General features: G+C 40.3%; 1 protein-coding gene across 1 annotated transcript in view; it reads left to right on the top strand.

Annotated features, from left to right (window-relative positions):
• The window catches only part of mid2 (midline 2), an 88,829-nt gene that overhangs the window by 25,043 nt on the left and 41,899 nt on the right, over nt 1-21,887 (top strand). The window contains exon 3 of the mRNA XM_035668966.1: nt 21,028-21,123. Within this exon, the coding sequence (XP_035524859.1) occupies nt 21,028-21,123 (96 nt within the window). The remainder of the gene's footprint in view (nt 1-21,027; nt 21,124-21,887) is intronic.

The raw sequence follows: 21,887 nt of genomic DNA, 5'->3' as shown, positions 1-21,887 counted from the left end.
TGGAAGAGGCAATTCATAGCATACTGACACCCCCCCCCCTCTCCTCTATGCCTTTTTGCTCTCTAACTCTCCCCCCACCTTCTATTTCCTTCAGTCCCTCCAGCCCTGCTTCTTTCCCATTATCCCCACCGTTTTCTTCCTTCACCCCCCTCACTCCTCTCACCCCTCATATTTCCTACTTTTCCCCCATCTAATTGCCTTAAGGCACTGTCTAACTCTTCTTTGTGCGATGTGTGCATCACGTCTGCTCCTGCTGCTGATTCCACTCCTGCCGTATTTACACCCATTTGCTCTGCTAAATCCAAAGACGAGCTTGTGCGTGTGCACACGGAAACACAAATTCATGTGCATTTAATCACATCCACACCCACCAACTCACTTACTTTCTGACTCTCTTTTCATGCAGGCAGATACACAAAATAGAGTTCAGCTCACCTAATCTGATTCTATGCCAAACACTGACAGTAATGATTTTAAGAGGAAATTAAAAGGCTGAAATGTCAAGTACTCAACCAAGTTTGTATGCACTCCAGACTCTTTCTGTCTCATACGCTTACAATTTTTTCATTCCTTTCCCCTCATACACAGACTCCCACTGTCCGCCCTCTCTGTCACTATATATCTCTCACTTTCTCTGTTTTGCATGCAGGCACACAGACATCATCCTTTCCACCTGCTTTCTGTCATTCTGTTTTTCTCTCTCCTCCCTCTTCCACATTTGGCCCCTGGCCAGTCTGTCTTGTTTTTAGGTAACACCACTCCTCTCCGCCCGCGGTCGCCCACAAACCCATATACACTGCAGCAGCATATTGCTGGTGAGACTCAGCCCTCCAGTGTGTTTATGTGTAGGAGGGTATATGATTGCCTTCAAATATGTGTGCCCGTGTGCAGTATTTACAGGTGTGTGTTTGTGTGTGGCTGCAAACACATGTGGGTGTGCATGTGTGTCGAAGAAGATGCGATTAGGTCTGACATGTGTGGAGTGATTGGGAGCTGAGTGTGTGATGCCAGGGGAAATCATGGCTCTATCTAGAGAACAGTGTGAGATGGAGCACACTTAGTCATGCTGACGGAACCACCAAGGATGTAGAAAGCTTTTAGTGTCTGTGCGCGTCTCTGTGTGCCACTTGTCTTTCCACGTGCGGCGTACATGCCTATCAGAAGGTATGCATGAGTATGAGTATGTGTGCATGAGCGAGTGCGTATACTCTCCTTGTCAATGCATCATGCATGTGTTGAGAAAATATGTCACGCCAGCCCATCATAAAATTTAGTAGGTCATGAAAAAAAGAGCTTATCAAATCACTCCCAGCCTCTGCATCATGCATATGCACAATTTATGCATAAAAGAAAATGGAAAGCTTTTAAGAGCTTTGGTGTCCGCGGTAATACAATGCAATGCAGAAATAGAGACACTGTATAACCAATATTACTCATCTCTGAGTTTTGTGTATATGTTGGATAGCAATGTACAAATGTATTCTTTCCCATTTATCCATTATCTGTCACATTGCCTCAATGTATTCCATAAAATGAGAGCAGGGCTCACTTAAGTAGCTGGATCCTTGTTATTCTCAGTTTAGGCATTCATTCATTCTTGGAAAAGGAGGGTGAAGCTAGGTAATTGCAATCTGCAATTACGCTGCTAGATGCAACTAAATCCTACACACTGGACCTCCACAGGTCCATTTTATCCCACGGTCTTTCCTACTATGAAATGTATATGCTTAGTCTGAAAGCCTTAAATAATTCTGATAATACCTGAATAATGATAAAACTTCTGGCCAAACGCTGTGTGGATTTTTTTTTACTTAAGAATGGTCAACTTCAAAAACACTGAATATTAGCACAAAATATTTTGGCCCCTAATCCTCCTTTATCCCAATATCTGCCTTCTAAATCCAAGCGGGTTGAACCTTGTCTTTCTTTTTCATCTGTTTTTTTGCCATTTTAGAAGACTTTAAACTGGAATTCAGGAACTTGAAGCCGTGTGCTGTGTGTGTTTTAGCTTAAATCTGTAAGAAGCCAGCATAGCCAATCTTTGATGAGCCTCTGACACTTTTGACACTCGTGGAAAAAAAATTTCATTTCAACTAAGCAGCTGATAAATACAAGTTTTGGATCTCTTTGGTGTCTACAAACATATGAATGTATACTTACAATGCATTTATGTGTGCCACTGAGTTCTTTCTTTATTTTCTTACAGTAGCTGTATTTCTGTATATACAACATGGCGTGTCATAATGTATAGCAGATCATAAACTCATTACTATTTATGTATTTTAGTGAGATGGCTGGCAGCTACACACCACATTGTAAGAGGATTTAAACATTAATCAACAGTGGAAACTCATCTTGCTTTGCTGATGTTATTTTCCACTGTCATCCAAGCATTTTGATTCCAACCTTTCATATAGTGCCACATTAGTGCCTGCAATATCCGATGAGTAAGCACTTCCTAGTATTAATCTGCAGCAACCCATGGCACAGATCACATTTATATGAGGGGAAGGGAGGGACTCTGTTTGAGGAAACTGATGATACATGCAGTCTATGAACATTACTATGAGGCTTGATTTAGAAATTACATTTAAGTGTCTCTTGGGGATTTGTGAAAATTGTAGAGGCTCAATAAAATCCACGAATTTTAATCACACGAGATTTTTTCGTCAAAAGGATAAATCACCGTTGCCTGAGTCTTCCAGGGGCGATTTTGTTTGTGGCTCAGAGGCAGTGGACAAGACAATGAAGCCTAACAGGAATATTTATACTGAGCCTGGAATGTCAGTCAGCATCCAACTTCTGAATTTCTTGATCCATGCACACACATACACACAGAAGTATGTGTTTGTGTGCACGCGCATGTATACACACAACAGCTGAAGGCACAGTGACTGTCTATTTTCTCCTTTGTAGTATGTTTAGGTGTCCGTGCACAAGCTTCCTTTTTGTGTGTGCTGTGTCCGTGATGAATTCTGCGTCCTGTTGTGAGGCTGCCAGGCAGGAACAGTGTGTCGCCACTGGGAAGATACTTAGTTTGAACTAATGACACCAGTGTGAGATGAACAGCACGTCTTCACTGGCCTGAGGACAACAGGGACCTCTGATTCATTCCCAAACTTAAAATAGCCCAGTGGTTAGTATTCTCTGAGCTGCACCCAGGGAAAAATAATAGTAAATAGTTTATTTGATAACAGTTTTGAGCATTGAATCATCTGTATTATCTAAATGTGGAAGACAGAATTTCAAGCAGTTCTATTGGATAGTCAGCCTATAACCACTGAGTCATATTGATAAAATAAATATATAATAATTATTATTTTAAGTTCTGAAATTTAATATGTACTTCATGACTTTTAAAGTGTACCTTTAAAGCTGCTTCATTAAATATTTTTATATCAACAATGGATAGAATTACTATGTANNCACTTTTTCACACCACTGTATAATGTAACAGGTGTCACCTATATAGTGTTACAGTTAACACCTGACTGTGCAGTTCCCCTCAGCTCTATAGAATGCTTACAGCTCATTGTTTTGGTTTTACGGCCCCTGACTTGTTTTGGTTCACTCTCACACCTCTCATCACTATTGTTGTCCATAAAAGGCAGCTGTATTTAGCGAAAACAACTCACTGTACACTACTCACCCAGCATCAGCAGACATGCAAAGTTAGTGACAAGCTGATAAACATAGTGGAGCATTTAGTGGCTGGTGAAGCCAAATATTTCCTTCAGGAGTTGTTGAAGACAAAAACAGAGCTGAAAGGATTCAAAATGAATGCTAATGTTGTTCTGTGTCGACTGGATATGTAAATGGGAAACAGTTTGCTAACATGATTGCCATAAGAACTTTATAAGGTGGTAATATATCAGTGCTTAATTGACGAAATGGGCCACTGGGCCTGAAGCGTTGAATCTTAAAAGCGCCCATTTAGCTCTTTTGCCCCGTTCATGTGTCAGATTAAATTTTCTTGGTTTCTTATGAGGCGTTTTCAATTCAGTGTAGGTACTGACTGTACTAAACTGTGGCTGATAACTGTTCTTTGAAAAACCTGGACACAGAAATATGCCATTTCACTTGTGTGGTGATAGTCACTTCCTATTGTAAATTATCATTATAAAGTGCTTTTCAGTTTTGGCTCCAAGATAGTTGGTTTCCTTTTTAGCAGCTTCACTGTTGCAAGAGCTTGTAATGTAAAACGCATTATTTCCCTTTCGACTCCGAGCTAAAGAATTCAATGATAGTGGGTGTTAAGAGCAGCAAATGACCAAAACTGGATGTAGGCCATAATACACACAGCTGCTGAAGTTAGCGAGAAACCTATCTTGCCTATCTGCTTAAAGTCACACTTGGTAAACATCATCTCATAAATTGTGTTTCCCAACTTTGGCTTTTATGTCACTCAAACTGCAGTTCTTCAACTTCCACAAGACAACTGATTTCAACCAGCTTAAGCATCCCATTTCAGTAACAGCAAAAAAATGACTTCACTGTGAAGGCCAGTCAGTCAGGAATCAGGAGGCTTACTTCAAGTTCAAGTTCAAGAGTGGATCAAAAAGGAATGACAGGTAAACAGATTAATTCCTATTAAAAAGCCCAAACTGTTGTTATTGTTATGTCTAGATCTCTCTATGGTTAGTCATTATTTCATAATTTGATTTCCAGCCGTGTAACAGCAGCAGACAAATGGATGAAAAGCTGAAAAGGGAGTAATGGTGGAGAAAGTGGTCAATTTACAGTTAGTTACAATAGGGTTGTAAAATTTAAAGATCACGTGGGGATTGTTTAGTTTAAGCAATATGCAAGAATGTTTTAGATGTTTGGAAATGTAAAATTTATTGAAGTTTTGAGGATACACATTTGCATTATCCTATCTGTGTATTGTAACATATCTGTCTTATATAATGGTTTTTTTTCATCATCATTGTCCAAATGAGTAAGAGAATCAAGTCCTTTGGTCATCTTGAGGGGAAAACAAAACATAAATTGATTTTTAGGTATGTGTCTGTTATTTTGGCTACGAAGAAGAATTTCAGTCTCCCACACTCTTCTCAACCATCTCACAGCTGCCTTGGACAAAAATGTTCTTCAGTGCATTCCATTCCCATGAATCTCTTGCTTCCTGAAACATGCACATTCACTTTCAGAACATACTCACACAACAGTGAGCACCATTATCTAACACAGTGACACTGACAGAGTGCTGCATATAAAGACACAGGCAGATATAATCCCTGCAACATATTGTATTGGACACTTTTAGGTATATGTCTTAGTTAACGCTTTTGCATTGTTGATGCTCTGATAGCATGTGGAAGTGTAAATGAAAGTTTTGAATATATTTCTATATTCTATATTTGTATTTCTCATATCATTAACAATTAATTTAAGAAACAGGAGAAAAGTTGGAAAGTTCATTTTCCAGTTCTAATTACTCATCTACCGTGATTATTATGTTCCAAAAATATCTATAATTGGTGCTGAACCAGAAAATAAAAAGTCAATCTGCCTATAAAATGCAACCATTGTTTTTTAGCACAAAATACAAAATGGATTTGTTTGGAGTTATATATTTAAAAAAGTCTCTGCTCCCTCTTTGTTCAGCATGCTCTCTGCTGTATTTCTCCACAGCATGAACTCTTGGCCACAAGTGAACCTGTGTCTCCTATAAGGGGCACCAGAAACCCAGCACTCAGACAGAGTTGGATTTTTAGTCAGAGAAGTTATTTCTTGTAAACCGACAAGATTTTGGACAGGATTTTCCCTGAAGAGCTGAAAGGAGAGGAGCAGCAGGACTATGACCGTGAATTGACATTGCAAACTTGAGTTACCTGGGAGCTTGTCCATTTCATGTGACAGAGAGATTGAGAACACAGGTTAACGTTGCTGTGCTTCGATGTCCCCCTCTTAAAGCCGTTGAGAAAGGCGTGCGCCGATGCATGCTTAATAGCATGCAGGGCTTCTTTTATGGCTTCTAAAAAGGGACACATCACCTATCCTCTCCGGCCAGCATGGTGGTGACAGCAGCAGCCAGCACCCTGTCCACTAAAGCTCCACAGAGAAACACACACAGCCACGTGTACATCTGAGATCATGCATGCAGTGCAAACATGGAGGCACTATCCATATATCCATATAGAATCCATGGCATAAATATGACTTCTTCATGTTATTTTCACATGCATTAGATAGTCACAAACACACACGTACACACACCAGAGACACAGATAACGCTTCGAAAATGGCCTTTTCCTGTTTCCTGAAATGACCTGTCAGCTTAAATAGCTGCTTAAAGCTTAAAGTGAAAAATCCATTCACACAGTATATACACACTCACACACAAACAGAAACATACACAAGCTGCGTCTGTGTTTGATAGAACTGGGTGTTTTCCAGGAAGCTCTGTACACTTTCTTTAGAGATTTCCCTTTGGAATACTACAGCCAGCAGTGCTCCTAAAAGCCATCACACTAATGCAATAACTTTTCTTTATTGCATTCATTGTCCTAAACTACTACTACCAACCTCAGAGAGGATAAATGAGAGAGAAAATATAATGTTGTGCAATGTTCAGATCTGCAGGTGGCTTCTGATTTCTGTTTGCATAGCATTGTTGTGTATAAGCCAAACCCCAAATTAAAACCTCAGACCTTTTTAGTTTGCATTCACACCAGAAATTAGTTTTTACTCTGTGTATACTGAACTTCATCTTCCCAAATCTAACAATCACTGACCTGCAAGAACATTCCTCGAAGTTTCTGTTTAGCTCAGGTTGCGCAGAGGAAGTTCATCTCCCCGGGGAGTCGTACATTGTAGGAATGTCTGTTCCAGATATTGACGCCAGAAAGCCAACCACGTAGAATCTAGAATCGCAGGAACGCGGGGAATGTGTCTTTCCTATTTGCGGCGAGCCCTGTTACCATCGCAGAGACCACTGTCCAGAGTGGTTCCTTACACCATAACTCTGGTGTCAGTAAGCTAGCTGAGCCTGAGGGTTATGTGACTTTGCACTTGGGCTGTCTTCCCTTAAGATTTTTCATTTCTGTAAGCAGTATCAGCATGTGAATCCGTAGCGCTGTCACAATGGTAGTCAAAGCAATACGTCTGAGGATGTCATATTTATCTGTACAATGATAGTCACAATTTTACTTGCTCACATTTGCCCGCTTCCACTTTTTCTGCTCATACTCCCCTGACTGCAGTGTCTGTGTCATTTTTTGGGCATCCTGCCAGCAGCTGGCACAATAACAGGTGTCATATATAGATGTTATGTAGCACTAGTGTTACATGACCTGATCTATAAATACATGATAGTGACATGATTTACTGGCCCGCTTCCTGGGCACGGTCGGTCCAATTAGATAAGGCAAAGTACAGTTGAGATAGAGTAAATCACTTCTCCCACCTTGGAGGAAGCAAAACCATCTGTTAGGGTGGACAGAGACACTTTGATACTAATAGAGACACTCTGTCTTGTCACTGACCACTGCCACCGTGTGTGAAAGGGAGGAGGAAAGGGGAGTGTTTTCTTGTTATTTATTGTGTGTTTTGTGTATAAGTGTGTGTAATTTTGGCTGATTTGTTGTGTGCATGTTGCCTGATGCAACCTGGGCAGATGAAAATCTGGCTCTTTTTCTGTTCTACATCTGAATGCCTGCAGGGCCCAGTAGGAGGTCACACTGGGGTGGGGAAGAAAAAAATGCTTAAGGGTGGAAATCTCACTGTTCCTCTCATACGGGTCTCTGTATGGCATTATCTACTATCACATTCAATACGGCTGAAACAGCAGCAAACACAAAGCTGCTGTTTCCCTTTATAACTCCAGTTCTGCTGTTTTTTTCCACTTGCCCTTTATGTACTGCAAATACATTTCAAACATTATTATTCCCGAAGTACAGAGCTCATGGAACCCATTCAATAAGTTACATGGCTATCAAAGTACAACTACTGAAAAAATCTGGTTTGCGCAAAAGCAAGGTTTTTAATCTGAAAGGCAAGGAAATTGGGAAGTATATTTGTGGCAGATTGAGTTAAAACCATGCTGAGATCTGTCGAGATATGCAAAAGTCTTAGAGAGGAAGTTTTTTTCTGCGAAGCTAAATTTGAGACTGCAGTAGAAGCAGTTGCTTTACGCCTTCTATGCCTCCTTTCATGAGTCAGTAATGATACATTCTTTTGCGTTAAGATCCCTTTCAGTTGGCGACAGCACGTCAAGTTCAATTTTGATACGCATCATGACATGGGCTCTCCTATGTGTGTTTTTAAGTGTGTTTTACCTTCCTGCTGGTAGCACCAGTCTCATGCTTGCATGACCCCAAAAGAAGTCGACTAACTGTGTTGCTCATAACCTTATCGCACTCTCACAGAACCAACCCCCGTTTCTATAGTCCATGAGCTCAAATGAACTTCTCTGGAGGTTTTACTAGAAGCTGACAAGTGTAAAGCTTTTAGCCTGGAAAGTGTCAATCACATCAGATTATTGTTGCTGTTATGTAGCTGAAAGTTTAGAAAGATGACGTGTACAGCAGCATCAGGCATCGGGATGACAAAAAGAGTCCCAAGAGAGAGGAGATTCATTTGTTGAACTTAAATTATTAAAGATCAGATAAAACATGTCATTTCCAGCTGGGCTTCTATTGGCAATGGTAGCCGAAGCTGTTCTGTTGTGTCTGCTCTGTATCTTTAGGCAACTGTCCCAATACAACATGTTAAATTCCAACCGACAAGTGGAGATAGCATTAAGTCTTGGAGACAGTACCCTTATTGTCACAGTTATTTAGTTTATACAGTTAAAAAAGGCAGAACGAAGGAGCAGAGGACAAGAAGATGAAGGTCAGGGTTGAGGAAGAAAGGAGGAGAGGGCGACAGCTGACATTGTAGAGGAGCGGGAGTGAGAGATCAGAAATGGCAGGGAAGCAGAAGCAAATAGTGGAGGCGGGAAAGGGAAAGAGAAGCTGCTGAGATTCCATGATGTCGACATTCAGGGTGATTCACTCATGATCGCTCAAGGTTTAAATGACAAGCGCTCGTTTCTACCCAACCTGCCTCCAGCAAACCCACAGGTGAGGCTCCAGCTGTCAACACAGTCAATTCAACAGGAAATAGTAAATAGGTGAACTTTTTTTTGTCATTTTAGTAGATGTATGGTACTTTATGAAGTTATGAGTTAAGAGAAAATAACCGTGTCCCTTCTGCTTTTAGGTTTTTACTTGACCCAAATTTCAAGTGTAATAATGCTGAATTATTGTGTTTTTGTTACCTAAGAATGACATTTTGTATGTACAGACGCTGCAGTTCTCCATGAAGGCTTGTTTTACTGGCATGTTTCTACGGACAAACTGAACACTGGCTCTAGATACAGCTGTTTGCATTTTCTTGCACATTTCGCGGCCACCGTAGTATTCGCTTTCTCACTGAGAGTTAAATGAGAAGATCAATACCACTCTCGCTATCTGGAGCAAGCAGCCAGTTAGGGTAGCTTAGCATAATATCTGAAATAGGAAAACAGCTACCTTAGCCGTGTCCAAAGGTAACAAAATCCACTTACTACCACCTCTAAAGCATGTTAATTAATATTTAGTGTGTTTAATCGGTGCAAAAACCAAAGTGTAGAAATGACATCCAATAATCTGGCACTGAATAGCTAATAAAACAGCAAATTGTTGTTATTTACTCTTTGGGTTTTGTACGTATTAAAGATGTAATGTGTTGTTTCGTGAGTTTAATGGATGCTTATAGGCAAATTTGATTATAATTGTACAGAGCTTGGTTAGATATTTCCTCTTGCTTCCAGTCTATGCATACTGGCTCCTGGCTCTAGCGTCATATTTATTGTACAGACGTGAAAGGGGTATTGATATTCTAATCTAACTCTCTGCGAGAGAGTGAATAATCGTATTTCCTGACAATGTCAGACTATTGCTTTAAACAGCAATATGTCTGTAGAAATTGAATTAGCTGTACTGTGGAATTTATGTGTTTTTGAGCTCTCTTACTTTATGCTTTGTTATATGTTTTCAGACAGGCTAATTTAGTTCATTATCAGCATCAAATGTTTTAGAGGATTATAGGATATGCTTAAAAGAAATGAGTCTCAAAAGAGCAATAACAAGTCGAGTTTACTCTAATTAAATGGCAATATAGAGGAGGAAACATTGCAACAGAGACAGGAGATGACAGTCACAGTGTATATGTTGATGCATGCACCCAGATGCACAGGAAGAGAGATTACAGTGAGTACATAGAAGAAAAGAGTGATTATAATGAAGATGATAGTGACACAATTCCTAGAAAATCACATCTTATGCCTGAATCAGTTGCCTCTTCCAGGCATCTTTCTCTCTGAGGGGAAAGTGGGTATGAGGAGCATGTACCAACTCGACCAGAAAGTCCTGCATGTCCAGTGTTGCAAAGTGCACATGAATTTTCCACAAGCGCAAATGTGCTGCGGCCCATGTGTCGGAAGTGAGATGATCTGGTGTGTCACTTTGCCTCAAGTGATATGGCAAAACACCGTCAAGGACTCTCAGAGCTGTGCGGCCGTGATGAAAACCTCACAACTGTCATCTCAGTTTTTCATTGCGTTTTCACAGGGAAACAGTACACGGCTCTGAAATTCAGTATCTTAAGGGAATAAAATGCAAAATGTTCTCTATCAGTCTTTCCCGAAGGCTTTGAATAACTTCATATTTTCCTTGAAGATAAAATCTAAAGAGATACAGCAAAAAATATTGCCAAACAAGATGTTAACCCAAGGTGACACAAAATACAGCTTGTGAAAAATGTTAAAACAGCTTTTATATGTTTCCTTCTGATTTCCCAAAATGTCTCAAATATTGTTTGTAGCATCATTTCAACATCTATCCAGCATCAAATTGACAACTAAGAGAGGGTGGTTGTAAACTTATGTTCAATAGTAAATCCTGTTGAGTGTACGAATCAACACTGTGCCTCTATCAGGTCGCAGTTTTTAACCTTTGCCACAGATTTGTTTCAGCTCCATAACGAGACATGCCCTCAGTCGATATTTGTTGCCTCTACACAAATGTGACTCCTTTGACGTCTCCACAACGCTTTCTCTCTTCCTCACATTGGGTGCATGCCTTGCTGCTTTCTGCAACGGCTTAAGTGGGGTTTAGTGAGAACACCTAGGTTTCAGCAAAGCTTTTTCTTTTGGGCTCAGCTAACCAGGCACCACTGACGGCTGTGCTTATCTCACTTCTGTGGTAACTTTTTTTGCACAACGCTGGGTGCGGTTGAAATCAAATAGGATTATAGTATTTAATCAGAAGCACGCCCCGGTTGTAGTTATTAAAGTAAAAGATGTCAGTGTGAGATTCATGCAGCCAATGTAGAGTTGCAAAGCTCATATGAAATTGCCTCTGAAATCTCTGGCTCCAGTGAGTGAAAACCAACATGAGGTTGTTGTATGCTTGTGCACGCACCCGCATTATTTACAAACACAAAACATACAAAACTTTCATACTTCCATCTTGGGATTTTCTGCAGTCTCGGCACCCAGTTAGCCAATCCGGTAGCCTCCTATTTTTCTCCTTTGGCAAACATGATCTCCAGCAGCCGCTTGTCTCAGAGTGTCAGCTGCGGTTCTCCTCATTATGCTGTTATATTTATGAGGGTATACACAGCACGTCCCAGTGACCTCCTGCGGGTGTTGCGACTGACCTGGCTTTGCAGGTCCGAACTTCTATTGGAATATAAAAAAAATTCCCTTTTCGACTAATCACACAGTTTAGTTTAATTTTGGTGGTGGGTAATATTTCTAATACTGTTTACTAATGAGCAGGCTCTGTTTTGTCCATTTGAGAAACACTCAGTATAGACAAAAGGTTTAAAAAAGTGGCTGCAATGATCTTTGACTGAACTAAATGAAAGCATAAAGTCAAGTCATGTGTGTCCACTCTACTTGAAATATCCAATCTTCCGGTGACATAATTGGTAGAAATGCATAGCAGTACTGTTGAAAAGATGTTGGTATTTTTCTGAACATTTTTCATTGTAGCAGTGAGTCAGGGGGTTTTAGAAACATAGAGCTAAGCAACGGCCTCTGGGTTCCCATCAGTCGGAATGACTCAGACCCAACACACTGCTCTTTCTGTTATTGCATTTTAGAAAATAAGGCAAAATGAATAACCGTGTCATATGAATATACCAACGAGCCGGCAGCTAGATAATTGTATTACAGCCAGTGAAATGTGGCTGTGCTCTGCCTTGTCTGTCTGTGTGGCTCTCTCTTGCTATTAGGTACTCTTTCTCTCTCTCAGTGTTTCTTTCTGTACCTCGTCTGGTTTTTCCATGCAGGAGCTAAGCAAGCATTTTGGCCAAATTAATTTGTGAGTAAAAAATCCATTTGCAAGGGAAACCAATCACAGAGGAGGAGAGGACACTGAAGCCCATCATGCTGCAGGCTGCCACTTGGAGCTGGTGCCGTGGGAGGTGAACGTAGAGGACAGGTGGTTAGTAACAAGCCATGGAAATCCTGCCTAACGAGCTGGGCTGTGTCCTTACTGTCACACACGGCATCTTTTCCCACTCTAAATATTGAATTTCAAAAATATCTACTATACATGGCTTATGTATTAAAAGAATATCGCCATAAGATATTCACTCTTCCAGCTTCACAGAGGAAGATACTTCAGCAGAGATGCTCATTGACTCAAGAGATTTAACCTGCATTAAATAGTTAGAGGGCAGCCTCCTTGCCTATACTCAGTGCCAATGTGAAACCCTGTTTAAGCCCTTAAAGGAATTCTCCAACATTTTGGGATCTTCACTTATTCATTGTATCTTATTTTTTTTACCCTACCGTTAGAAAAATGAATCAATATCAATTTCTGTGTTCAATACGCAGGAAGCGCTGGGACTTGTTAAAGCCTTTTAGCTTGTCACAATGACTGGAACCAGTGGGACTGCAGGCCTCTTCTGCCTGTGTTTCTTCTTCTTTGTGTGTTTTGTTCACATCTGTGTCATTGTGAGTCCAGATGTTATCAGGGGGTGTGGCCTTTAAATATGGATACAGATACAGTGTGGTTGTTATCTGCTCAGCTCAGGCCTGCTGCATTGTACCTCTACAGCAAATATCTTGATTTGATTCAACATTGTCATTGTTTGGAGAGTTATATGTGGGTAAGGATTACCAAGCAACAAATCAGACCCAGATATGCAAGGTGCATCATGAGCAGTTGTTTGTGACTGTGTCCACTTTACTTTTATCTTGCAATCTAGGCCCTTTATGGAGCTACAAGCTGGGTGCCTCAGATTTCAGTCACAGATTAACAGAAACTCATTTACATAGACAACTTTTCCATAGCTGATTTAGGTTAGTTGCAGACCTGTAGTCTTTTTTTTCTCCCCACCGTCATATTGCACATAAATGTATACACTATGAATAACTTTAAATATTGATGTTTTACTGAGAACTCTGTTGCTACACTATCAAAGCTCTGCCGTATCCTGTATCTGCACAAAGCATGTCTTTAGTCAGGAGTCACAGTGGTTGGCTACAGCTCGAGTCTTGAGGACAGGAATATTCCTTATCTAGCCCACAGCTTGTAGCACCAAACTAATGATATCATCTACTGTGGATAAGGCTGGACGCGGTTAACAAGAATTTGTTATGAGCCGCACAGCGCCCAACTCAGATGATGAAACTATTTTACAGATCCACCCATACCTGCTTATAATATACTGTAAGCTAGTATGTGTCTGTGGGATGGAAACAAAATCCCAAATCAATGCACAAATCAATGAATAGATGAGAATTTCATACAGACACTGAGCTCAAATAAAAGTTGCAACAGCTTCAGACAGATGAGAAAGATAAAAATGTTTATTGGATCAATATGATTGCAATTTAAACTTTGATGTATTCTCTGTAAATTCCATTACATGTCTCACAGCTGTTGATATATGTTATAAATTACATTTTCAATCACAATCCACAAATACACATTATCTAAAATATCACACCTTTTTTGTAATACATACATTGTAGGTCTAGTTTTTCATTTCAATTGAGTGTCGAGTCTTCAGTCTCTGGCCGATCGCTCTCCTTCATCCCTTCCATGGAAAATACTATATACGGTATAGAGTATTTGAAATCAGTACTACATAAATTATGAGACATCAGTTAATTTACAGTATGCTTAAATATGTGTTAATAGAATACAAGTATATTTTCTAATATATGCTATATATACAGTAAGAGAGAATTTACAGTATGAGTTATTGGATTTAAATTTAGAATTCAGTATCAGATAAATTATTTTTTGTTCTATGATCTTAAGAACAAGTGGAAATATAAATATATGGCTATTCTTCCCAAGATCACAAAATACATAGATTTTACAATCAAGTGTGAATATGCCCTCCATCTCCTCATATGTGGAAATGATTCTGAGTCAATGTAAATTTCTCAGTTAATTTTTTTATTCTGTCCAAAACATTACAATATTTCTGAGAGTGCCGTATAGAAAAGTTAACAGAGGTGACAATTGCAGCACCGATGTTTCTTAGAGAACAACAATTGATTTTATTTGATTAAAGGAACTTTTTTCTCTCTCAATTTCTCAGCACCAATTTTGTTTATTGGACAACTGCATACTTATGGTTTGCGAATGATTGAATTTTGTGCAAAGATGCACTTACTACTTATAACAACAAAAATTGTTTATCACTGTCAAAAAACAGGTGTGCTGTCTGATTAGCAGAGATATTGATTATAATGAATAACAGCCAAGCCATACATATATGTGTTATTTTACTTTCTTAGTATTAATCCATAAAACTGAATTTCACTGGTCCAACAAGAATCCAGTGTAGGCCGATTGAAATGAAACAGAAAGATCCTTTAAGCCCATTTAACCATATCGCTGGTTTCTACTAACCCCACTTCATCTCAGTCCAGACCCCCTCCCATAACCCGCAGCATTAAATTCCCATCTCTATACATTCAAATATCACAGTATCCTCAGTCTGTAATCTGATATGAAATTGTCTAATAAAGGCATCTACAAGGTTGGGACATGGTCTTTAATATGACGTTGCTTCATGTAGCATCTACAGTATTTCTGTGTTTGCCATTTCTTTTTAATTCTTATTCTCTCTGTCCTTTGTTCTCATTTTAAAGTAGTCCTGGGTCAGCCTGTCCCTAACCCAAACAAATAATTGGTAAGCTAAAAGCACGCACAGGCCCATGGGATATCCAAGAGTCTTATAAACAAAATCAAATGCCAGCTTGTGTCTGAACTCCTCGCTGCTGTTCAGTAGTCATGACGATTCATTATTCCCTTTCAAACCAACAGAGAAATTTCTCGATCCTAATCCCCTCATGTGGCTAAAAACTTGAATTACTATTGGATTTCTGTCCATTTAAGATGGCTTTTTCACAGCATAAACCTTAAGGGAAAAAAGCAATTGGGATTCATAAAGCTGAGTCCTAAGAGTGGTTAACTATGGCAGTAGATATGTCTCTCTGTACCCTTCCCTGCTTCCTTCTCCTGCTTTCTCATAACAGCGTTATCTAAATTCCCCCACAAGACTTTTAAATGAAAGCAAGCATCTTCTAGCTGTCTGACGCACTTATCACTGCACCCCCAACTGTTTTGAGATCCCTTCAATGTTCACACAGTTGCTTAAAGCTTGAGGGTCACAGTTCATTCAGAGTTGAAACATCTGTAAGCATCATTCAGAGCGAACACTATGAAAGCTACCGCCTGAAATGATTGTTGTATATTTGTTTGTTTCCATATATTGGCAGTAGGGGAACATTCCTGCCTTTATCCAGTTTGGTGCAGACAAAGCTGAAATAGACTGCTTTTGGTAGTGAGATACAAACAAAATGTGTTAACATTTTAGCTAGTTTTAAACATCCCTATTGGTCTCATTAATTGGGCCCCGGCCAGCGAGTTATGAGACAAGCGTGACTCCCTGTTTGAATTCTTTGGCCTCAACAGTATGGCCTATGAAATATTATCCTCAGACAAAAACCCAGTTTCCCAGAAGGCTTGTGTTACTGACACGTCCAGACTCTGAAAAGCCTCTTGTTAACAACAGCTGTAAAGTGAGCTTGTTCTATTCTATTGCTCTTTCTCGAGATTAATCTCTCTCTCTTTCTCTTGCTTTCATTGCTGTTATTCTTACTGTCTCGTTGTTTCTCTTGTGCATGGGGGAGGATCCCGAATTAATTAAAAGAAAAAGACTTTGAAGTTGGTTACTTAGCCTCAGGGCTTTCTGTTCCATTTTTGTTGTGGTGGCAGTTAAGATTTTTTGTTGTTACATTGTTGTAACGACCCAGAGACTCAGCTACTGGACATTGTCATTAATTAGGCAGTGATGCAGTGCAGCATTCAAACCTTGTGGATATTTTTTTTCCCCTATAAGCACATCGTAATGTTTGATATGTGAGAACACTTGTGCCCTCTTACTGTTTCTGACCTCTTTTTATGATAACATTGTTGAACTTGAGTTTGACCTCCGATAAAAGTCCTTTAATGTTTCTATAGCAAAGCAACAATGAGCTCAGCCAATGCCTCAGGTAAGGGAGTAACCCATTACGCTCTAATTGGATTACAGTAATAAGATTTCAGAAATTGCCAACTGTCAATTTGTCACACTTACTGTCATAGTTATTACTGAAGCACAACACAGACACTTTTGCACACATTAGTGATTGGCCTGTTAGATTTCTCAGAAACATACGTATTCAGATTGTCACCTTATGGACATTTAAAATATTTTTATTTCTGTACTTTGTGATGCAATTCTCTGTAATTCCATGGCTTAGCAGGTGTGTGAATTGAACTACAGTTGCAGACTCTGTGAACAGTGATGGCTGGAGATTAAACTGTGACAGCAGTCTCAAACTTGAGTCGACTGTGTGTTCAGTAAACCCTCATCATAAGTCTCCAGTAAGAAAGGTATCGGTTTTCTTTCTCCCACAATCCCTCTCTCCGCTCTCTGTAGCTACTGTAATATAAATCTGTCCTTTTTTGGGAGCTGTCCTTATTTTGTTTCAAAGAGAAATGGGATCATCTATAGAGGAATGAGACCCAGGAGTCCCTCAGTACAATGAAGTCATATGAGGGGGTGGTGATCTAACCCAAGATGATGGGCTGTCAGCAGCTGCAGTTGTAACTGTGCCGAGACGGACAGAATAAGGACTGAGGTAGAGAGACACAGAGTGAGGGAGGAGACAGGGAAGAAAGTCAGGTTAGGGGGAGAGGAGACGTACTGTAAAAAAGAGAGAAAGGTAGGGAATGACAGATAGAGACAGATAACAAGGGAAAAGAAAGCCGCAGAAGAGACAGAAGCCTGAATTAGTGGGTAGGCCAGACTGGAGCTACTCTGCCAAGCTGCCCCTCTCAGCACGGGACTCATGCCTATTTCCATCCCATCAACCCCCTCCATCTCTGTCGCTCTCTCTCTGTTCACTCGCATGTCATGCCACGTCCAAAGCTGAATCAGTGAATGAATGATATTACCTTATGGTAATAACCTTGCCTACCCAAGCAAGCCCCACCATGAGCCTCAAGCAACTGGAATGCAATTCGTCACTCATTTCTGCTTGGCTTTTATTTTCTCCTCCTTCCGTTCTTCCTCTGTTTTCCCCTTCTCTTATTCTACCATTATTTCACTCCTCTGTACTGTCAATCTATATGCATATAACATTAAATTCCTACTTTCCATATCAGTAAATTAGGTGGATCAATAGATTCTGAAAATATAGCGCTGGTTGCTGGTAAATACACTCTTTTAAAATTTGAAATCAGTATGTCAAATTACAAAACATTATGATTATGATGCAATATGATTGCTATCTCTATGTATTTATATGTAGCTAGAAATACCTCATTTACAAAGGATTGATTGTGGTTATTTATTTATTTAAGTTACAGTGACTCTCTGTTTATATAGTTAGATTTCTTTAGATTGGACGTGCTGATATTTCGGAACTGATTTACACATTACCAGCTATGCTACTAGTCTTTAGTAGTTAGGACATGAAGTTTTAATGGTGCAACCTGCTCCGTATAATCCAGTTCAGTGTCATATACTATTGATAGCTCCAGTTCCAAACAAGCTCCTCTGATAATAACAGAATAAGCCATCGTATCATATTATAAAATTGTTATCCTGGTTTGTGTGTGACATTTAATTTTGCCACCCTCTGCATGTCATCCATCCAACACTTGCTGGCACCTTCGTCCACCCATCGCATCCTTTTCTACCTCCATTCTTCCCTCTACCCGTGTTTTTCTCCGCTGCCTCTTTCTATCTCTGAGTGGTTCTAGACGTCTTTGATGTCTGTTGTGTGTTTTAATGAGTTTGTTGTTGACGGTTCCTCTGCTTCCCCCTCTCTCTCTGCCACTCGTCCTGCCCGTTGGGCTGAAGCCACAGGAGGGTCAACACAAGTCAGGCTGCACCCTGTCTGCACACACACAATAGACACTTTTGTGTGGTCACTTCACTTTTAGAGGGGATCTAGGAAGTATTAGCAGATGTCATCTACATACACAGAGACGTGTGCATGTCTTTGACAGCATGCATGCTTAATGTGTAAAGGGTTATGCATATATGCAGGTACACCTACACACACAAAGACAGGCAGAAACACACACTCACATGCATGTATGTAGAGGACAGAGGATTTTGTTTCACTGCAGTCTCATGGGACGCAGCTGTGTTCTGATGTATTAATCATCTTCGTCTCCAGCTTGCTAATTAATGACCCATCTGTCCCCTCTCACTGATGTTCCACTCCAAACTCCCTCATACAAAAACACACTCACACAGCGCTGTGACACAACAACCAAATGCTCGTTCCAGTAAGTCCGGCACCAGTTTCAGGGAAACAATTATTAAAAGACACTGCGAGCCACACTGTCTCATGTGCATTCAACACCTTGCTTAGGACCATAAGAAGAGTGTTTGTGGCAACTTTATCAGGGGGGTGTTCTCCTTTTCCGTTACTTTAGGTGGCAGAATTGTGCGACCAGGCTTGTCTGTGTGTCCGTGTGTGTGTGTGTGCGTGCGTGTTTATGTGTGCACTTATGTGGGTGTATGTGTGTGTGTGTGTTTGTAGGCTTATCAGGTGAGCCCGGGCAGAGTGTCAGATGCGGTAATGGAGGCTTCAAAGACAAGCGCTGCGGTGAGTTCCCTGGCTGCCTTTTACCAACCCTCCCACCCGTCCTCCCCTACCCTCCCCCAAATCCCCGCTGCCTGGACGCAGACAGTGGCAGAGAGGCACATAGGTAGACACCTGGATGGATAAGGAAGGGATGCAGGCAGGGAGATAAGCAGGCAGATAAATAATTAAGTGAGTGCAAAGTCAAACAGACAACAGGCAGTGGATCAGGCTGAGCGACAGGCAGAGGAGATATTGGGAAGCAGGGAGGCTGCCTGACAGACAGAGAGGTACAGTCAGACAGTCAGAGTCGTGGCCAGGTGCTTGTCCAGCCCACCTCCCTTTCACTTGCATGAGTAGACCTACTTCAAACACCCGCCGCTTGTCTGCTGCTTTGTTCTGATGTTCTTGTTGCAGCTGTGGTTGTTGTTGTTGTTGTTGTTGTTGTTTTGATGCCCATCGTCGTCGCCGCCATCGTTGATTTGCTTCCTTTGAACGGCAGTTCTATTTCTGGTTGCCATTTGCTTGTTTCCATTTTCATCGTTTGTAGTGTATATGTGTCTGAGTTTATTTATGTGTGTGTCTGTTTTTTTTTCTTGCATTTGACAAACAGTCACAGTTAAGGGATAGTAATTGAGTGTTTGATCATTTACATTGCCAGTGGAGGTCCATCGGTTTAATTTTTCAGGGACATATGGTTGTTTCTGTGGCTTTAAAGTAAAGTATGATGAGGTCAGGCAGTTAAATTATCATATTACAGACAATATATTACCAAATAAAACTGCTACAGTACAAAAGCCTTTGTAGTAGTTAAAAGGCAACAAATAGTGATTAAAGAATGAATTTGTTTTCTTTCCAGCAGCAATAAATAGTATATTTAGTTTCAAATGCTAGTTTCAAGGTATTGGCATATCTGTGTAACCCCGATTTTTATTCAGCTAAAAAAATAATTTTAAGATCACAGTCAAAGTTCATTACAGATAATTTTTACAAAGAGCCTTTTAACACAGAAAACCTTGCAATGCTGTGCTTTGGTTTAAACAGTCAATGAGACTTTCTCTTTCCTTTTTGATTATTGCTGAATTCATTCTGATTTTATATAATAAAATAGATACACTTTAGATGTTTAGCACATTGTTTCACGACCACTGTGATAGAAACTCTCCATCCTGCATCATTTTTACCAGGACTATATCAACCTTTTCTTTCTCACAAACCTTCATAGCATTTGGACCCATGTACTGAAGTATTTTAAATGACTGGTCCCTTAATAACAGCAGTTTTACATTTGTAGTTTGTTTTGCATGGATTTCATATATCATAAAGGAACCCTCAGGCCACGATCAAAGGAAGAATGAACACTGTAGAGCATCAATATGGAACAACAGAAGGCAAAACAGTAATACAGTATCTTAATAGTGACCATTTATTTAGTATCACACATACAATGTTTCATTTCTGCGTTGTAGCTGACCCAAAAGCTTAGGACACAAACTTACAATTGCAGGTCTTGAACAATCCTTGTGCTTTTCAGTGTGAATGTTGATGACGGGGAACTCATATCACAGACGTCACCAAAAACGTTACGTTAAAGACATTATGTAACATCACATATGTTAGATTTTATTGATTGATATCTTCTTTATTTTTGGTTTAATGAAAAAACACAATTGCATTTGAAGAAACTGAAATAACCACTTATATTTTGGTTAGTGTCTGGTTAGCTGAGTGTTTCAAATTTAAATACACAGTAACGGTGGTGGTGCTTCTGAGTCAATGAACACTGGCAGTTATATATGCTAATGTTTGGTTTTGTGTCCTTGTTCCTGGTCTTCCTCCTCTGCCCTTTGTCCCTGCTCCTTCCTCCTTCTCCGCCCCAACAGCAAACCCTGGAGAACAACCTGACAAACCTGGTTAAGAGGAACAGTGAACTGGAGAATCAAATGGCCAAGCTGATCCAGATCTGTCAACAAGTGGAGGTATGTCTTTGTGTTGTTAGGCGAGTCTGAAAGTTAAAAGTATGTTGGATTCTCAATTGATTTCCACAGGGAAGTTGTCTTGTTTGTTGCATCACCTTGGCAGTCAGAGGTCAGGTTAGTTACAGGACGGTAAGCTGCTAGAGTTTCTTAATGAGGGGAACTTCAGCTGGGTGAAATTTGCACGAGAATGGAGCCCTGTGTGGTTGGTCGACATAACTCCCCCGCCACCTCACTAAAGCCACCCTGGATTTTAGTTAAAGCCGAAGGAGTCCCTCATCCAACACTATCAATGCATCAAGATTCAGAAGCAATCTCTTAAGAATCCAGGGTTTCACTTTTTGGTTCCAGGCCTATGGATAACTCACAACAAAGAAGGTTTTGAGGGTTAGGTTAAGGCCTGCATGAATTTCCTCGCTCTCACTCTCAGTCTGTCTCTGTTATTGATTGTATACAGCTTGCTGCCTTTGTTATTGGCGACTGGTCTGATGCAGCACTCCTAACACTTTGTCTCTCACTCTGGAACACAGCTGATGGAAGAAAAACAGTGACAGAAATTGGACCTTTGCTTTTCTGTAGTTTTTTTACCATCTCTTACTCTTCCTGGATCATGTTTGTGGTTGTGATAGCAATAAAAACAACATTTCAGTCCCCTCACTAGCTGTATTACATATTACATAACATGCTTCTACAACATGTTAACTGCCTCAAATAGGAACATACTGACACGCATTACACACCACGCCTCCAAAATCATTGGTCTCCCC

This window comes from Morone saxatilis, unplaced genomic scaffold (assembly GCF_004916995.1).
Source record: "Morone saxatilis isolate NCDOM2014 unplaced genomic scaffold, NCSU_SB_2.0 Contig22, whole genome shotgun sequence".
Lineage (NCBI taxonomy): Eukaryota > Metazoa > Chordata > Actinopteri > Moronidae > Morone > Morone saxatilis.
This window is presented reverse-complemented; position numbering and strand designations above follow the sequence as displayed.